Below are 17,197 nucleotides of genomic sequence, written 5' to 3'. Positions count from 1 at the left end.
GTGCAGAGGGGCAAAGTGAGTGCATCTTGGCAGGTGTGACTGTTTATTATTAGAAGCACAGAACCTAAGAGTTTTCTGGTTCAACTCTTTGCAGTGCATCATGGCTAAAGATCTCTGACAGGTGGCCATCCAGCCTCTGTGGGAAAACCTCCAATGATGGAAATTCCACTACCTTCCGAAAGAGCCCGTTCTACTGTCCAATAGCTCTTAACACCAAACTGTTCTTCCCAGTGCTATTTTTCTGGAAAAAGAGGTACTCAAACTCACCATGAATGCCACCCTTATATTGGCAATGGTGTTCACCTGAGAGGTGCCAGAACTAGGCGATATATTGTGCAAAACCAGTGTGAAGTCCATATCATGATATTGGTTTCATCATTTTTAACCTGGCAATATATCATGAATCATGATGCATGCATGTGTATGTGGTGATATATCACAATGTTGAAAACCAGATATCACCCAGCCCTATCCAAAATCGAGTTCCAGTGAGTTCTGGCCAAAAAACGAGGCCCTGGTTCTTCCTGCTGTTTATTCAAAATCTCCTTTCTGGTAATTTGAATCCATTGGTTCCAGTCCTCCCCTCCAGAGCAGCAGCAAACCAGCTCGCTCCTTCTTCCATGTGGCAGCTCTTCAGATCTTTGAAGATAGTTTTCATACCATCGCTCAATTCTGATAGAAAGTAGTGGGATGCACACTTGGAAATAGCCCCCTCTGGATCCTATAACTTAGGGGGAGGAGTTGGGCTGTAGGGCTCATTAAAGATGCAGAGGTGAGATTGCTAGAGTGGAGCAAAGAACTTTGCAACCAGCAGTTGCAGCCTGACGAGGAGCTGAGCTGTTTCCATGGGAGTCATGCAACTTTTATTGCAGAATGCCCAGCAATTGGGCAACGTCTGTAATCAATGACACAACTGAGAAAATGATGGTGTTGGTTTGGTTTTAGAAATACATTTTATTAAATTTCACACCTACAAGCCATCTAAAACAATAAAAAACATTACAGGAAAAAAACAAGACAGTAGAAATCGGAGAAACTGTAAATGAAGAATTAATTATCCTGGAAAACATTACAGAGGAACTGTTTTGGACTGTCATTATACTAGGACCATTATATTTAAATGTAATATTTTTCCCCTAGTCATAAAACCCACAGGTGAATAAATGCATCTGGTGGAGACGAACTATGTTACTCCATGTTTGCAAATAGAACAAAATCATAAAATCGTACCTTACTGCCAAAAACGAATCTGCAGGGACCCTGCAGCACCTGTGTGAATTTCACAAGGAAATATCAGTGTTTGTGGTGCAAGTGAACCGAAAATAGGCAGGAAATCAACACTGAGGAGGGGAAAGAGCATCGGGAATCATTGGGGAACAGAACTGAAATTTCTACGGACCATGTCATAATGCCATACCAATCTATGCTGCGGTCACATTTTGAACATTGTGTGAAATTCCGGCCACCTCACCTAAAAACGGATATTGCAGAATTGGAAAAGGTTTAGAAAGCAACAACCAAAATGATCAAGGGGGTTGAAGGAGAAAGCTTGTGGCATTTGAGGCTTTTTAGTTAAGAGAAAAGGCAAGTAAGAAGCGACATGATAGAGGTTATAAAATTATGCATGGCATAGGAAAAGTGGATGGGGAAAAGTTTTTCTTCCTCTCTCTCATAGCACTAGAAGTCGTGGACATCCAATGAGGCTGAGTATTGGGAGATTCAGGGCAGACGTAAGGAAGTCCTTCTTCATGCAACTTGCTCCCACAGGAGGTAGTGATGGCCACCAGCCTGGATGGCTTTAACAGAGGATGGGGCAGTTTCATGAAGGATAAGAAGACTATTGATGGCTTCTGGCCATGATAGATATGCTCTGCCTCTGCAGTTGGAGGTAGCAATGCTTCTGAATACTGGTTGCTAGAAACCAGAGGAGAGGAGAGGGATCCTGTGCTTTGGTCCTGCTTGTGAGTTTCCCAGTGAAGCATCCTGGGTGGTCACTATGAGAAGAGGATGCTGGACTAGATGGGCTGTTGGCCTGACCAGCAGACTCCTCTTATGTTCTTAATGGAAGCTAGCCAGCGCTTCTGGTGGATAATAATAATAATAATAATAATAATAATAATAATAATAATAATAATGTTGTTTAGTCGTGTCCGACTCTTCGTGACCCCATGGGCCAGAGCATGCCAGGCACTCCTGTCTTCCACTGCCTCCCGCAGTTTGGTCAAACTCATGCTGGTAGCTTTGAAAACACTGTCCAACCATCTCGTCCTCTGTCGTCCCCTTCTCCTTGTGCCCTCCATCTTTCCCAACATCAGGGTCTTTTCCAGGGAGTCTTCTCTTCTCATGAGGTGGCCAAAGTATTGGAGCCTCAGCTTCAGGATCTGTCCTTCCAGTGAGCACTCAGGGCTGATTTCCTGAAGAATGGAGAGGTTTGATCTTCTTGCAGTCCATGGGACTCTCAAGAGTCTCCTCCAGCACCAGAATTCAAAAGCACCAATTCTTCGGCCTTCTTCTCCAGCTCTCACTTCCACTACATCACTACTGGGAAAACCATACAACACATCAAAAGAATCTCAATATAGCCATATGCACTATTGTCCTAAGACTCCTTTTTGCCAAGTATTGGCAAAGTTGTTCTGTACGCTGGCAATGTGTGCAGGGGGGGAAAGGAGACACATACACAAATAAGATGAAGGAATTGAAGGCTGTCACTGCTTGCTGCTCTGTACAAATTCAGAAAGGCAGAAATACAACAACAGAACAAGAAGAGATCCTGAATGCATCAGTTAAGCACTCTTGGAAGAGCCCTGCGGATGGATCAGGCCATCTAGACTGGCATCCTGTTCTCACAGGATGGCCATTGTGGAAAACCCACAAGCAGTATTCATGCACAAGAGCACTCTGGCCCCGCCTGGCTTCCAGCAGCTGGTATTCAGAAGCATTGTTGCCTCTGACTGTGGAGGCAGAGCATAGCCATTGTAGCTACTACCCATCGATAGCCTTTTCCTCCATAAATGGCTGTGCATTAGCAACCAGAAAATAGACAGCAGATAAGAACCTAAGAGGTTGCTGGATCAGGCCAATGGCCCATCAAGCCCAGTTTCCTTTTCATATAATTGTTGAGCTGGAAGGGACCCCTAGGGTTATCCAAGTCCATCCCTTTGCAGTGCTGGAATCTCAACACGTAGTTCCCCATCCAATTTGAAACCAGACCAGACCCTGTTTAGCTTTGCAAATGTGCCAGCAGTTTTAGAGCCCAACCGATGTCCCAAGGGAAAGCCCACAAGCAGGATTCAGGTATAAAGGGACTCCCCCTCGCGCCACCATGGCATCCGGCAACTGGTATTGATAAGTCTTGCTTCCTCCCACTGACCGGACTGGTGGTCTGAAAGCAGTCCTTGGTTGGTAACCATGAGGACTGGAGTCTTAACCCAGTGGCAGGAGAACATCTGCCCCAGGTTCAATTCCAGGTGGCATCTCCAGGTAGAGACTCCCACTTTGGAGAGAGCTGCTGGTGGTCAGTGTCCACCATACTGGGCTGGACTGCTGGTCTGACACAGGACAAGGCAACTTCCTACTGTTATGAGTTTATGAGTTTCAGACTCCTACCCACCCGTTACAAGTTTCTGGATGCCAGACACTGAACTTCTGGATTCAGTAAATGTTAAAATATAAACTAAGCCAGTTTCCTGATTGGGAAATCACCTGGGATGATGGAGAACAAAAGCCATTAGGAAAACCAAATGCAAGGGGCCTCAGCTCAGAGTTAGTTGGGAAGACAAAGAGTTCGAAGTAGAGTTGACTGTGATCTGACCTAAGTTGCAGGATAGAAAAAGTGACCGGCTGGAAAAGGCAGAGAGTCAGAGCACAATGGCTGATGTCTGTTTGAATCCAGAGAAGCAAGAGTCTTTTGGGGTGTTAATGCTGGGAACTGCTGCATTGTAGGCTCAGGTTGCATATACAGTGGTACCTCGGGTTAAGTACTTAATTCGTTCTGGAGGTCCATTCTTAACCTGAAACTGTTCTGCACCACTTTAACTAATGGGGCCTCCTGCTGCTGCCGCGCCACTGGAGCACAATTTCTGTTCTCATCCTGAAGCAAAGTTCTTAACCCGAGGTACTATTTCTGGGTTAGTGGAGTCTGTAACCTGAAGCGTATGTAACCCTAGGTACCACTGCATGTGTACATAAACTATGTATCATAAAAATACCTGAATCCCCGCTATGCCTCATTTTTAAAAGGAAACATGTAGGGGTGAATTTTCGTATTTCAAATTTTTAGTGGCACCCTTTGCGAGGCCAAAATCTGATGTCTCCTGCCTCTTGCCTTGCGTTCTGTGCACCATGTCACAGTTGTGGCGCCCTGTGGTGTCCCCTCGGCTCGGCGCCCAGTGCAGGCGAACCAGCCATGCTGCCCTAAATCTGACTCTGGAAACATGGACCCTTGGTAAAGGTGCCTGGAACCCAATAGCGTCTCGCACAGCTCAGAGATTGGGGTAGCACACAACAATGCGTTTCCCTCTTCCCTGCACTACCCCCTCGCCTTTTGTCTGCAGTTGACCCTGGGCGCTCTGCACATACTCAGGGGCCCCTTCTCCATCCCCTCCTGAAACCCTGGAGAGCGCTCGTGGACTATCACAGCTTAGCTGTGGTCTGACACAAGATCGTACATTTCTCTTCACACACCCCCGTCGGTTTTATCTGCCGTTGCCCCGGACCCTCTGCGCGCACTCAGGGCTTCCCTCACCATCCCCTCCCTTTCCGTCAGCTTGGCTTCCCAGGGAGCGCGCGGCGGCGGCGGCGGCGGGGTGTGTGTGCGCGCGTGCGTGTGTCCGGTTCTGGCTGGCTGGCTGCATCCCTGCCGGGACTCCGCTTCTTCTAGCCCCCCGCCCCGTCCAAGCGAGAGGGGAGGCGCCTGGCCTTGCATCGCCTTGCAGCGCACGTTGCATTATAGCTGGAGACGGGCGGAGTAAGGGGGGTCCCTCTGGCTGGCTGGCTCCTCTTTGGACCCGCCTCCCTCCTCCTCCTCACCCCCCGCCCCATTTTCCCAGGGCTGCCGCGCAGTCGGCCCGGGCGAGTCCGCAGCCGGCGCAACCAAGCAGCCCGCCCTGCCCCCTTCGCCGCCCGGCAAGCGCGGGGAGGAGACGCCGACGCCGACGCTGCTGCCGCCCGAGCCGGGGGGGTCTGGCGCGGCGTCCGCATGAGGCTGATGCTCCTGTGCTGCACCTGGAGAGACGAGCCCATGGGAGAGGACGAAGGTGGGTCCTGGAAGAGAGCCCTCCCCGCCCCCACTCCACGTCGCCCCTCGCCCGGCCTCTGGCCTGACTCCTGGGGCGCGGTGGGGACGGAGTGGGGTGGCGTGCAGGGCTCCTCCGCCCCCTCCCCTGCTTGACCTTGAGCCCCACAGGGGGTGGGAGAGAGAGAGAGAAACGTCCGGGCCGCCCCCTTGCTGCATTGCACGCGTGGCAGGCATTCACACGTGCAAGAGGCCAGGAGGGGTGGGGGCGAAAGGCGAGATCTACTTCACGCGCGTGGGGCTTGTGGAGTGGTCCTCGGAAGGTTGGGAGAGGCCCCCAAGGCCTACTTCGCCTCTTCACTCACCTTAACGGGCGTGCGCAGACTAACTGGGAGCGCGTCTCTGAGCACGTGCAGAGCGCGTTTCCTCTCTCCCCACCTCCAGCCCGTTGTCTCGGCGCTTTCAACTCACCCCAGGAGGCGGGGGCGGGGAGGTTAATCCGGTGCCCATCCGGTGGGTGCTGTCCAGGGTGCTGGTTCTCCCGACCTCCTGCCGCAGGCAAGGGAGTCTCGTCTGACCGGAATGCAAGAAAGTGGGGTTTGGATAAAAGACTTCGGGGTTGATTCTAGGATCCATGCTTTCCTCCTTCCTTTCGCAAATATTTTCGCTACTTTACTGAAAGTTGAGGATTCATAGAGCCTTTCCTGAGTGTGGGAATTCTCCTTTTGCAAACGGGTGGAACAGGATAGGGTGAATAAAATGCTCATTAGTAGCAGGAAGAAGGGTGTCCCCCTCGCCCCCAAATCCTGTCATAACCCCAATGGCATCAGGGCCCAGAAGAGGGTGGGCATGCTGTGGTTAGAAAGTAAAAAGAAAAAAGAAAGCACCCTCTGTGCATGCTCCAAGACACTCTTGCTCCCCTGTAATTGTTGCAGCATGGAGGCCTGCTACTGAAAACAGGTTCAGAGTCTGGGTGCAAGGAAAAATTTACCACTCCCCATTCTGTTCCCCATTTCTAGGGATGCCCCCCCTCTGGTTTCCCTGCCACTCCTCTCCACACCCCCAATCTATGGGGGTGAATTAGGGGACAGTCCTGCTGTTATATAAACAGGAGATCGATCTGTGGCCACCAGCCATGGGAAAGGAGGTCATAGGGCTAGCCTCAGCTAGGGGCCTCTGGGCATTTGTGAGCAGCTGGGTGCAGGAGAATTGCCATTATCCCCCCCCCCCATGTCCCCTCTCAGAGTTAACAGGAATGAGGCTCCTGGCGGAGCCATGCTTCAGGTTCGGATTATGGAAGCTATTCTGCGTGTTCTCAGAGGTACCCTTGTTCATTCAGTGTGAGTGCTGCATTTCTTTGAGCACTGCTTCAAACAAATCTATTCTGGGGGGGGCACAAGAGGATGAGGTGCATTCTGGGGGAGAGAGCGAAATCACCCACAGCCCCTCTGGAGTTTGGGGGTGCCTCTGCACTATACATTTAAATCAGCGTCATGCAACTTTAAACAGTCATTCCTTTCCCCCCAAAAAATCCTGGGAAGTGTAGTTTGTTATGGGTGCTGAGGGTTTTTAGGGGACCCCTTATTCCCCTCCCCAAACTGCAAATCCCAGAGTGGTTTGACAGTCAATCCCTGTTCCCAGGGAACTCTGGAAATTGTAGTTCCGGGAGTGGGGGATAATAGGGGTATTTCTAAAAGCAACTCAACATCCTTAGCAAACTGTGGTTCCCAAGAGTCTTCGGGAGAAGCTGTGCCTGTTTAAAGTGGTCTTGGACTGCTTTAAATATGCATTGACTCCCTCCTTCCTCTCTGAGGTCACACCACACATCCAACATGCATTGAAAGCCTGTTTGGCTTCCCAGGATCTGTAGTTTGTTAAGGGCTCTGGGAACTGTAGCTCCTCAAGGCTGAAACTGCCGTCCCCAGAATTCTTTCGGGGAAAGCCATGCCAGTTTGAAGTGGTACGATACCACTTTAAAAGTGCCGTGCAGACAAGGGCCCTGTTTGTAGGCCTACATCTGGTTTGGGGCAAAAACTGAAATCCTGCAGTGAGAGCCCAGGCTGTGCTGGTGACCCCCCTCCACTCAATCTGCCCCCACCTCTGTTTTCCTCTCCAGGAAGCGATCTGCCGATATGCGCCAGCTGCAGCCACAATATCTACGATGGCCAGTATCTGCAGGCCCTCAACGCGGACTGGCACACCGACTGCTTCAGGTAAGACTGCTCTGGTAGGGCGGCTGTCACCAGTAGGGTGGGAAGGGGGAGCCAGCATCCTCCCAGCTGCTTTTCTGAACTGCCATCTCCCATCAGGCCCTGCCAGGAGGGTCAAAGGTCAAGGACGATGGGAGTTGTAGTCCTGCAAGCTAAGGGAAGGACTATACCTCAGGGATGGAACATTTGCTTTGAGTGCAGAAGGTCCCAGGTTCAATCCCCAATGGTGAGAGATTTTCTTGTCTGAAATCCTAAAGATCTGCTGCCAGTCAGTGTAGACAGTACTGGGCTAGATGGGCCAGTGGTCTGACTTCCTGTGTTCCGATCTGGAGAACCACAGTTTCAGAAAGCAGTGAGGGGGTTATAAGAGCAAGGAAAAGTTTCAAGATCTGGGGCTTTTTCCTTTAGAAAGTGGTAGTGTTGGATTAGGACCTGAGAGAGGCCAGGGTTCAAATCCCCACTAGGTCATGAAGCTCCCCACTAGGTCATGACTTTGGATCTGTCGCTGCCTCTTGGCTTAGCCTACCTCACAGGGTTGTTGTAGGCAGGAAAACCTGGGAGGAAAAAAGGTGGGCTATAAATGCAATAAACAAATAAATGGTGTGCAAACTAGGCCAGAGCTACATCTTAAGAGAGGCAGTGTTGCAAAGTGGTTACATTATCGGACTAGGACACGGGAGACCTGGGTTCAAATCCCCACTCGGTCATGAAGTTCACTGGGTGACCTTGGAGGCCAGTCACTGCCTCTTAGCCTAGCTTGCCTCACAGGGTTGTTGTGGGAATTAATTGAGGGGGGAGGGGAGAACCACGTCCACCACTCTGAGCTCCTTGGAGAAAAAGGAGAAATGCTAGGAAATTCAGGGCAGACATAAGCAAGTCCTTCTGAATGCAATGCATAGTTAAATGATGGAACTCACTGCCGCAGGAGTCAGTGATGTCCACCGGCTTGGATGGTTTTAAAAGAGGACTGGACAGAGGGGCTGTTGATGGTTATTAGCTACAATGGCTATGGTCTGCCTCTGAATCATACTTCCTGGGGATCCCAAGTGGGGAGAGGGTTGCTCTGGTGCTCCGGTCCTGATCATGGGCTTCCTGGAAGAGGTGTCCGGTTGGCCACTGTGAGGACTGGATGCTGGACTAGAAATCGGCTTCTTTTCGACTGAGCCATCCCAGGACTCTTCCTATGTTCACTGTTGCTTATTTGGCCAGAAAGGAAGTGCCCCCCATCCTTAGAATATTCTTTAGCACGGGTTGGTGTGAGCGACGAGATCCAGTGCTCTCCTTCCAAGGACGCTCGCGGCCTGGCCCTGGGACAGCTTGAGCAGCTCCTTCTGCACCAAAGAATCATGCAAACCTAGAATTGTAGGGTTGGAAGGGCATCTAGCCCAACTTATGCAATGCAGGAATCGCAGCTAAAGAGTCCCTGACTGATCGCCGTCCAGCCTCTTGAAAATCCTCCAGAGATGGAGAATCCACTGCTGTGGAAGGAGAATCCTCCACCGTGGAACAGATCCTATGGTCAGAAAGTTGTTCCTTGTCAGAATCTCCTTTCTTGCCATTTGAATCCTTTGGTCCGGGTCCAACCCTCTGGAGCAGCAGAAAAGAAGCTGGCTCCATCTTCTCAGTGAGAGTCCTTCAGATATTTGAAGATGGCTATCATATCACCTCTAAGTCTTTTCTTCTCCAGGCTAAATATAACCAATTCCCTCACCCATTCCTCAAAAGGCTTTGGGCCCTTGATATTCTCCATCACCCTCCTCTGCCCACCTTCCAGCTTGCCAATATCCTTAAACTGCAGGGCCCTGAACTGCACGCTGCACTCCAGGTGGGGTCTGACCAAGGCAGATATGGACACTAGACTTCTTCTGAAGATGCCTATCATAGAATTGTAGAGTTGGAAGGGACCCTGGCGAACATCAAGTCCCACAATGCAGGAATATGCAGCTGTCCCATACGGGGATCGAACCTGCAACCTTGGCATTATCAGCACCGTGCTCTAACCAACTGAGCTATCCTGCTTGCACCTCTCGGTCTTCTCTTCTCCAGGCTAAACATACCCTCTCCCCTCCAGCATATGTTCCAGGTGCCTGGTGGGGAGGGGGCGAAAGACGAGAGCCACCTTCCTCCGCTGATCATCTGTTTCCCCAACAGCTTGGCTGCTCCATTCATTCTTGGCTTTACAGTCCCCCCCCCCTCCTCCTTCTGGGCAGCCGTCAATATGGCTGGTGGCATCTGGCAAGCGCAGAGACTTGGCTCTCCTTCCAAGAGACACACTCCTCACACGTCCAGCTCGGAGCCGATTCCCTGGGCCCCGACCCTGGCTGCTTTGGGGTTGTGCGCTTTTAAAAGTCTGGCTGCCTCTCTCACCAAGCAGGGAATAAAATAGCTCTTCTCTCACACTCACACTGGAGTCTGCTTGGAAGAGTCTGGCTTGAGGACAAACGGGCGCGTCTGTGATCCATCTGAGGGCATGCATTTAAACTCTGGAACTTGCTCCCACAGGACGCAGTGGGGAACACCAACCTGGATTCCTTTAAAAGACAAATTCATGGAGGAGAAGGCTACTAACCATGATAGCTATGCTCTGCCTCTGGGCTCTTCTTATGTCCTGATGGAACCTCCAGGCCCAGTGGCAGTCTATCTCTATTTCCAAGTTCTTAAGGGCATTTAGCTATTGTGAGAACAGGGTGCTGTGCCAGATGTGTCTTTGGCCTGATCCATCAGGCTCTTCTCACGTTCTTACAGCTCTTGCATGCTGGGGAGATGCCCAGGTGTCGGTGCTCCCCCCACCAGCTAGCGGGGCACGGAGGTGGGTGGAAATTGCATGTGTCCTCTGAGGTGGACAATGCGCAGGCTGGCTCGATGATGCAAGAGGCGGTGCAGAGAGAGGCCTGCGCTCCGGCCTCCCAGCTGTGGCAAGAGCACATCTGCGCAGGGCTGTTGACAAAGATAGCTACGTGACTCCCAGGGGGGCGGCTGAGAGAGAGGCCCGATGCTGCGTGGAGGCGGCAGTCACAGAGGAAATTCCCCTCCTTGTGATTACAGAACAACTTCCTGCCCTGGGGCTGGGCTGGCTGGAGTCAGCTTCCGAGGCAGAACAGAGCAGAGCAGAGCGGAGCAAATTGCAATGGCAGTGAGGAGCTACTCTTCGGGGTCAGAGCTGGCGAACTCGGGGGCTTATCTTGGGGGCCGGGCTCAGCCCCTGGCTGCCCAGGGCAGGCAGGGAAGGGTGTGCCTCTGCCCACGTTCGAGGCACCAGCAGTGGGCAGGTGCCAAGGAGGAGACCCCGTTGCTGGCTGCCGTGCTCAAGAGCAACCACTTTCTGACAGCAGGAGCCAAGTAAGTCTCCGCCGGAAATGATGAAATGCAGGATTTGAACTCAGAGTTGGCAGGAGATAAAAGCTGACTAGCTGGGCCAGGCGCTGGGTTGGGTTGGTTCAGTGCACTGCCTCCGGCTGTGGTCAGTTGGCGCCTCTGGAAAGCTTCCCAGTACAGTGGACGCTCGGGTTGCGAACATGATCCGTGCGGGATGCACGTTCACAACCCGTAGCGTCCACAATGCTCAGTGACGCATCTGTGCACGCGGGGGTTGTGATTTGGTGCTTCTGCACATGCGCAAAGTGCAATTTAGTGCTTCTGCACATGCACGGCAGCCAAAAGCCAGAAGTAACCCGTTCCAGTACTTCCGGGTTTCGGTGGTCCGTAACCTGAAAAACCGCAACCTGAAGCGTCTGTAACCCGAGGTATGACTATAGTGCTCCTGTTGTCCTTTGGCTCTAAGCATCTGATATTGAAAGATACACTGCCTCTGAATGTGGAGGGTTTATTTAGCAGTCACAGGTGAGAACCGCTGACTAGGGTTGGGTGATATATTTATATATCCTCCAATTTGCAATCCTTGGCATAGAACAAGCGGAAATGTGGACAAGCCCAAAGAGGTGACATGGTAGAAGTTTATAAAATGACACCTGGCATGATGAAGGTGGCTCAGGTGGTTAGAACATGGTGTTGAAAATACCAAGGTTGTGGGTTTGATCCCCGTATGGGCCAGCTGCATATTCCTGCATTGCAGGGGTTTGGGCAGAGGCCCCTCAAGGTCCCTTCCAACTCTGCAATTCTATTATTCCATGGTGAAAGTGGATAGAGAGAAGTTTTTCTCCCTCTCTCATAACACTAGAACTCGTGGACTTCCAATGAAGCTGCTGGATGATTTGGTACAGAGGAAAGAAAGTCCTTCTTCATGCTCTGCATAGTTAAACTGTGGAACTCCCTCCCACAGAAGGCAGTGATGGCCAGCAACCTGGATGGCTTTAAAAGAGAATTAGGCACATTCATGGACAAGGAGAAGGCTCTTGAAGGCTACTAGCTATGGTAGCTATGCTCTGGCTCCACAGTCAGAGGCAATAATGCTTCTGAATACCAGTTTCTGGGAACTGCAGGAGGAAAGAGGCTCTTGTGCTCAAGTCCTGCTTGCTGCTTGCTTCTCTCTGGAGCATCTGGTTGGCCACTGTGAGAACAGGATGCTGGGGTAGCTGGGCCATTGGCCTGATCCACCAGGCTTTTCTGATGTTCCTGTTGTTCTTTGTCTCTAGCATCTGGTGTCCAAAGTTACACTTCCTCTGAGCATGGAGGTTTGATTTAGTTGGCCGGGTTCTCCGTGGTATTAAAACTGCCTTTTAAAGCAAGAATGGAGGATCCCTGTTGGGCTTGTCTTTGCATTTGGTTTCTGATTCAGAAGCAGCCCCACCTAAAGTTATAGGCAGCAATGCTTCTTTTGAATTGGTCAAGGGGGTGGGGCATGTCTGTTCGGCTCACTTGCACCTGGCATAAAGAGGTCCAGCAGGTTTCTGCATGGTTTCCAAAACCTGCTGTACATGGTTTGACCCGAGGCAAAAGGAAGGTGGAACAAATTTGTGTTGCACTCTGGGGTGTGAAATCCCATTCTGTTTTCTTCAGACTGAGAACAAGGAGCTGCCAGCTCCTGGTTGCCTCATAGAAGCTTCTCAGTGCCAGCAAAGTGGAAGAGTTTTGCAGCTTCTGATTCTATTTCCAGATCAGTGGCTACCACTTGCCAGCACGTGCCAGCGAAGGTCACCTTTCATTGTCCTTGGTGGAGAAAGAAAGGCAAGCTGGGCTCCTTTTGTCAACATCCTGTCTCGTATTATTAGGATCACTGGTCCTGGGCAAGGTGGAATTCTGAAGGAAATGGGAACAGGAGCAGAAAATGGCCCGTGTCTGCTGATTTGTTCCTTGTGTGGGACAGAAATCAGTCCAGTGAATGTTATCCACATTCACTGTTGTGACTTTCAGTCTGCAAATGATATGTAATTGGTGGTGTTCCTCTCCCCTGTTTGCATTGGAATTCCTTTGCATCGAAACAAATAATGCTGATTAATTGATTGATTGATTGATTGATTGATTAACCTACTATATATTTTGGAAAGTAGTTTGTCTGTCTGTCTGTCTGTCTGTTTGTCTGTCTGTTTGTCTGTCTGTCTGCCTGCTCTCTATGTGTTTGGACATGTCTTGGGATAATGTTTCCCCAGTGTGGCATGATAGTGCCTGAGACAGAGGAGCACTTTTTCCATCTATGTTTGAATACCATCTGATGCCGTTTTGAATTGAGATACTGTTGTTGTTGTTGTAGTTGTAGTAGTAGTTGTTGTAGTTGTAGTTGTAGAAGTAGTAGTAGTAGTAGTGGTGGTGGTGGTGGTGGTGGTGGTGGTTGTTGACCTTTCCCCCCAAGGAGCTCAAGGTACCATGCATGATTCTTCCCGTCCTCATTCCAAAAGGAAGCCAAAACTCATTTTGGGTGGGTGTCCCACATTTAACCTCATTTAAACTTTAAACCTTTAAGAGGAAGTCCAGCTATCAGAGTCCATGGCTTGGGAGCAGACCCTTTTCCATTCACAGCACCTGGTTTTGACTGTGCTTCCTTTTAAATGCTGATTTTCCTTGGTAGGTTTTTGGAAATCCCATTGAAACCCCAAATGGCTGAGCCTGGTGGGTTCTTTTCCGCATTAACCCCCAGGGCAGACTCTGAAAAGGGAAGTGACTAGGTTTGGTTCCTCTAGGTCAGGGTGGTCCAACTCTTCATACCACGTGGGCCACAATAGTACTTTGACACAGAACCTGTGGGCCACACACAGCCTGGGAGGGGGAGTGAGGCCAAAATTTTAGCTAAGGACCAAAAGTGTTCAGGTATAATACCAGTCCATAATAAGAGATGGAGATCTGGGAAGAAGACTGGTCACTGTTGTCATAAAACTTATTCGACAAAAGGAAACCCAACAACTGAGAATGATGTTGTTACATAATTAGAGACGTAACTGGTGATGTCAAATTCCAGAGTGTGAGATGAGTGTCTTGGTTTTTTGCCAGAAGCTGAGCTGCAGTCAAATGAAAATGGCATGTGTGATGTACAGAGTCTTCCATGTGACTCTTAATGGAGGGAGCATTAAAATTAGAGGCTTCCCTGCCCCCAGAAGCTTACAAATTAAATTGTGTTTGAGAGGGAAGCAGCAAGGCGGCAAGGCAGATAAGAAGGAAGGGGAGACAAGAGAGAACTTCGAATGGCTGCAGTTTCATGTTTTCAAGCTTCCATTTTGTTGTGGGCAGCAATGAAGGGGCCTGAACTGTAGGCCTCACAGGAAAGGTGTTGTTTGTTTGTTTGTTTGTTTGTTTGTTTGTTTGTTTGTTTTTAGGAACTGTTCAAGGAACTGAACATTACTTGCTTGGAACCAACCTCTGTGAGCTCATGAGTGCTTGCAATCCACTGGATTCTCATGGCATGCACATAATTTATTTATTGCATTGACACCCACCACAACCCTGTGAGGTAGGTCAGGCTGAGAGGCCGGGACAGAGCCCAAGCTTCATGGCTGATGGGGGGATTTCAACCCTGGTCTTCTAGTTCCTAGCCTGACACTCTAGCCACTATGCCACACTGGGTCTCCACTCAGCCTTTTGAGAAATTATTTTATCCTATTTTACATTGCGATGTTGTACTGAGCCACTGATAGCCCTCTCCTCCTCCTTGAATTTGTCCAGTCGTCTTTTAAAGCCATCCAAGTTGGTGGCCTTTGCCGCCTCCAGGGGGTTCCACAGATGAGCACGATAGTCTTTGGTCTGTTCTGAATATTCCAAAAATTCAGCTTCCTTGGATGTCCACAAATTCTACAGTTTTGAGAGAGGAAGGCAACCTCTTCTCTGTCCACTTTCTCCATGCCGGGCATAATTTTATAAACTTCAGTCAGGTTGCCTCTTTTACTTGCATTTTCTCTAAACTTAAAAACTCCCAAATGCTGCAACCTATGTGCAAATTAGTGTGGTGTGGAGGGGGAGGAGCAGACAAGGAGGCCATCCACCAGCAAGGAAGTGTGAGTGGGCTTTGCATGGAAGTGAAAGCGATATCCAGCGGATGCTGGGTGCCAGATATCAGGCTACCACAGACCAGTTGCTTCTTATAGACTTTCAAGTGGCATCTGGTTGGTTGGTGCTTTTGCTCAGATCCCACAGGGCTGCCCTTATTCCCTGAGGTCATTAGGAATGGACCCACCATGTTCAGAGGAAGTCTATCACTGAACACCACTTTCTTCAGGTAGGTGTGGTGGCTTTTGCTTTCATTATTTTTTAAAAAATAATAATATCTCAAACGACTTATATTCAAACGAATTCCAGATCAGTGCTTGGTAAACAGAACTCAGATACAGCAGGGTAGAGTCTCAGAACGTTCTACAAAGCGGAGGTTCAGTACTGTAGGGAAAAATAGGTCGCAACATTTGGGACTTTTTTTGGCGAGTAAGAGGCAACACGATAGGCAAAATTATGCCTGTCATGGAGAAAGTGGATGGAGGAAAGTTTTCCATCTTCCTCTAACGCTAGACATTCGATGAAGCTGAATGTTGGAAGATTCAGGACAGATAAAAGGAACTTCTTTATGCAGCGCAACGTTGAACTGTGGAACTCACTCCCACAAGAGGCAGAGATGGGACCAATTTGGGTGGCTTTGAAAGGGGATTTGGCAAGATCATTAAGGAGAGGAAGCCACAATGGCTATGCTCTGCCTCCACAGAGGCAGCAATGCCTATGAACTCTGAGGGGGAGGGCTCTTGTGCTTGGAGTCTGCTTGCTGAGTGACAGTCTGGCCACTGTGAGAGCAGGATACTGGATGTGCCATTGGCCTGATCCAGCAGGCTCTTCTGATGTTCGAAAATGGAGATCCAATGCAAAAAAAGCCAGAAACTCTAATCAACATACATTATCAAGTATAATCTCACAACAAAATACAAAGTATAGGTCAAATGCTGCACAAAAGAAAAAGATCAAGGAATATACTGTACCAGGCAAAAGGCAAAGGCAAAAACCAAATAAGTGCTCATTCACACTTTAACTTGACCCATATTTTGATTGGATTGTGTATCGATTAATTCCACTGCGTCTGAGAGCTTTTATCGCTGTTCCACTGCTGTGCCTGGTGAAAATAAGATCTTACCTGCTGAATCAGATCTCATCAGATGCGTGGAAAAAACTGGAGAGAGATTTTGCTTACTGAGCTTCTGATTCAGCGGGTAAGATTGGATTTCCACAAGGCACAGCTGCAGAACATTGAGGAAAGCTTCTGGACTCGGGGGAATTAATTGGGACACAAGGCGATCAAAATACGGGGCAAGCAAAAGTGTGGATGAGCCCTAAATCTCAGAATGCTAGGACTGTAGAGTTGGAAGGGCCCTGAAGGGTCATCTAGCCCAACCCCCTGCAATGCAGCGAATAAAAAGCAGATGCTGTACAAAATAATAAAAATAAAATAGTATACAGGAATATTAACAATAAAATCAGAGAACCTTTCCAAATAGCATTATGCTCTCAATTCTTATGCTCTTCTGCTCCTTACTCTTAGGTTTGTATGCTCCTGCTAAATCTCAGGAAATCCAGAATAGCCATTGTTTGGTAGCCAGGCATGGGTTAAACCCAGCCGGCTCTGCTATTGGCTCCCCTCTCTCCCTGCTTGGAGTTTGAGCTGGGAAGTTCCGCAAGGGTGATGTAATGGGGTGGCCCCCCTGCAGGTGACGTCAGTCTCTGCTGCTTTGGCATTCCCCTCCTCGCTCTGGAAATGAGGTGGGGAGGAGAGGAGGGGGCTGAGCAGCAATGATGCAATGGAGCCTCATCACACAAGCCAGAGACACATGGACCAACTCAATCTCCCCCTCTGGCAGGAGCGTTTCTTTCATGGGGGTGGGATGGAGAGTCCGGGAAGACCCTCTCTGCCCGGGGCCACTGGGAGGGATCAAGGGGTGCATGAGGGCCGCTGCTGGCTTGTGATGGAGACCCCAAATGCCAGCTGATTCCTGGCACGTTCACACCATGAAAGGGGGTGCATAAGAAGATAAGAGCCCTCTCCCGTCCTGTGGTTTCCAGCAACTGCGATTCAGAAGCATTGCTGCCTCTCACCAGAGCACAGCTACCCTGGCTAGTAGCCATGGAGAGCCCCCTCCTCCTCCATTGATTTGTCTAATCCTCTTTTAAAGCCATCTGGGGTCGCTGCCTCCGTGAGGTCAGCTGGGGTGGCACCCGCAGCGTGCAAGGCTATTGTGCAGAACACCTGCTGGGTGGTGCCATCCTTCTGCAGGTGCCCCGTGCTAGGAGAGGCACGTAAGTAACTTCATCAGTGAACATGGAGGCTTATAGCAAAAAGCTGGTCCCCTCAGGGTACTTTCTGCCCTTGGGGAGGGGGCAATTGCAGGCTTCTTGT

The 17,197-nt window shown here is 49.9% G+C and overlaps 1 protein-coding gene across 3 annotated transcripts in view; it reads left to right on the top strand.

Moving 5' to 3' along the window:
* The first annotated feature begins 4,875 nt into the window (after positions 1-4,875).
* The window catches only part of LIMK1 (LIM domain kinase 1), a 38,310-nt gene continuing 25,988 nt past the window's right edge, over positions 4,876-17,197 (top strand). The window contains exons 1-2 of one of the 3 annotated variants that reach the window (XM_028708328.2): positions 4,876-5,258; positions 7,353-7,449. In XM_028708328.2, coding sequence (XP_028564161.2) covers positions 5,201-5,258; positions 7,353-7,449 — 155 coding nt within the window. In that variant the 5' untranslated portion in view covers positions 4,876-5,200. Of the gene's footprint in view, positions 5,259-7,352; positions 7,450-10,530; positions 10,786-14,973; positions 15,047-17,197 lie in introns of those variants that run through there. The other 2 variants (XM_028708327.2, XM_077919340.1) reach the window with 2 other exon arrangements.

This window comes from Podarcis muralis, chromosome 15 (assembly GCF_964188315.1).
Source record: "Podarcis muralis chromosome 15, rPodMur119.hap1.1, whole genome shotgun sequence".
Taxonomy (NCBI): domain Eukaryota; kingdom Metazoa; phylum Chordata; class Lepidosauria; order Squamata; family Lacertidae; genus Podarcis; species Podarcis muralis.
Note: the sequence above shows the minus strand (reverse complement) of the source record. Positions and strands in the feature narration are given on the sequence as shown.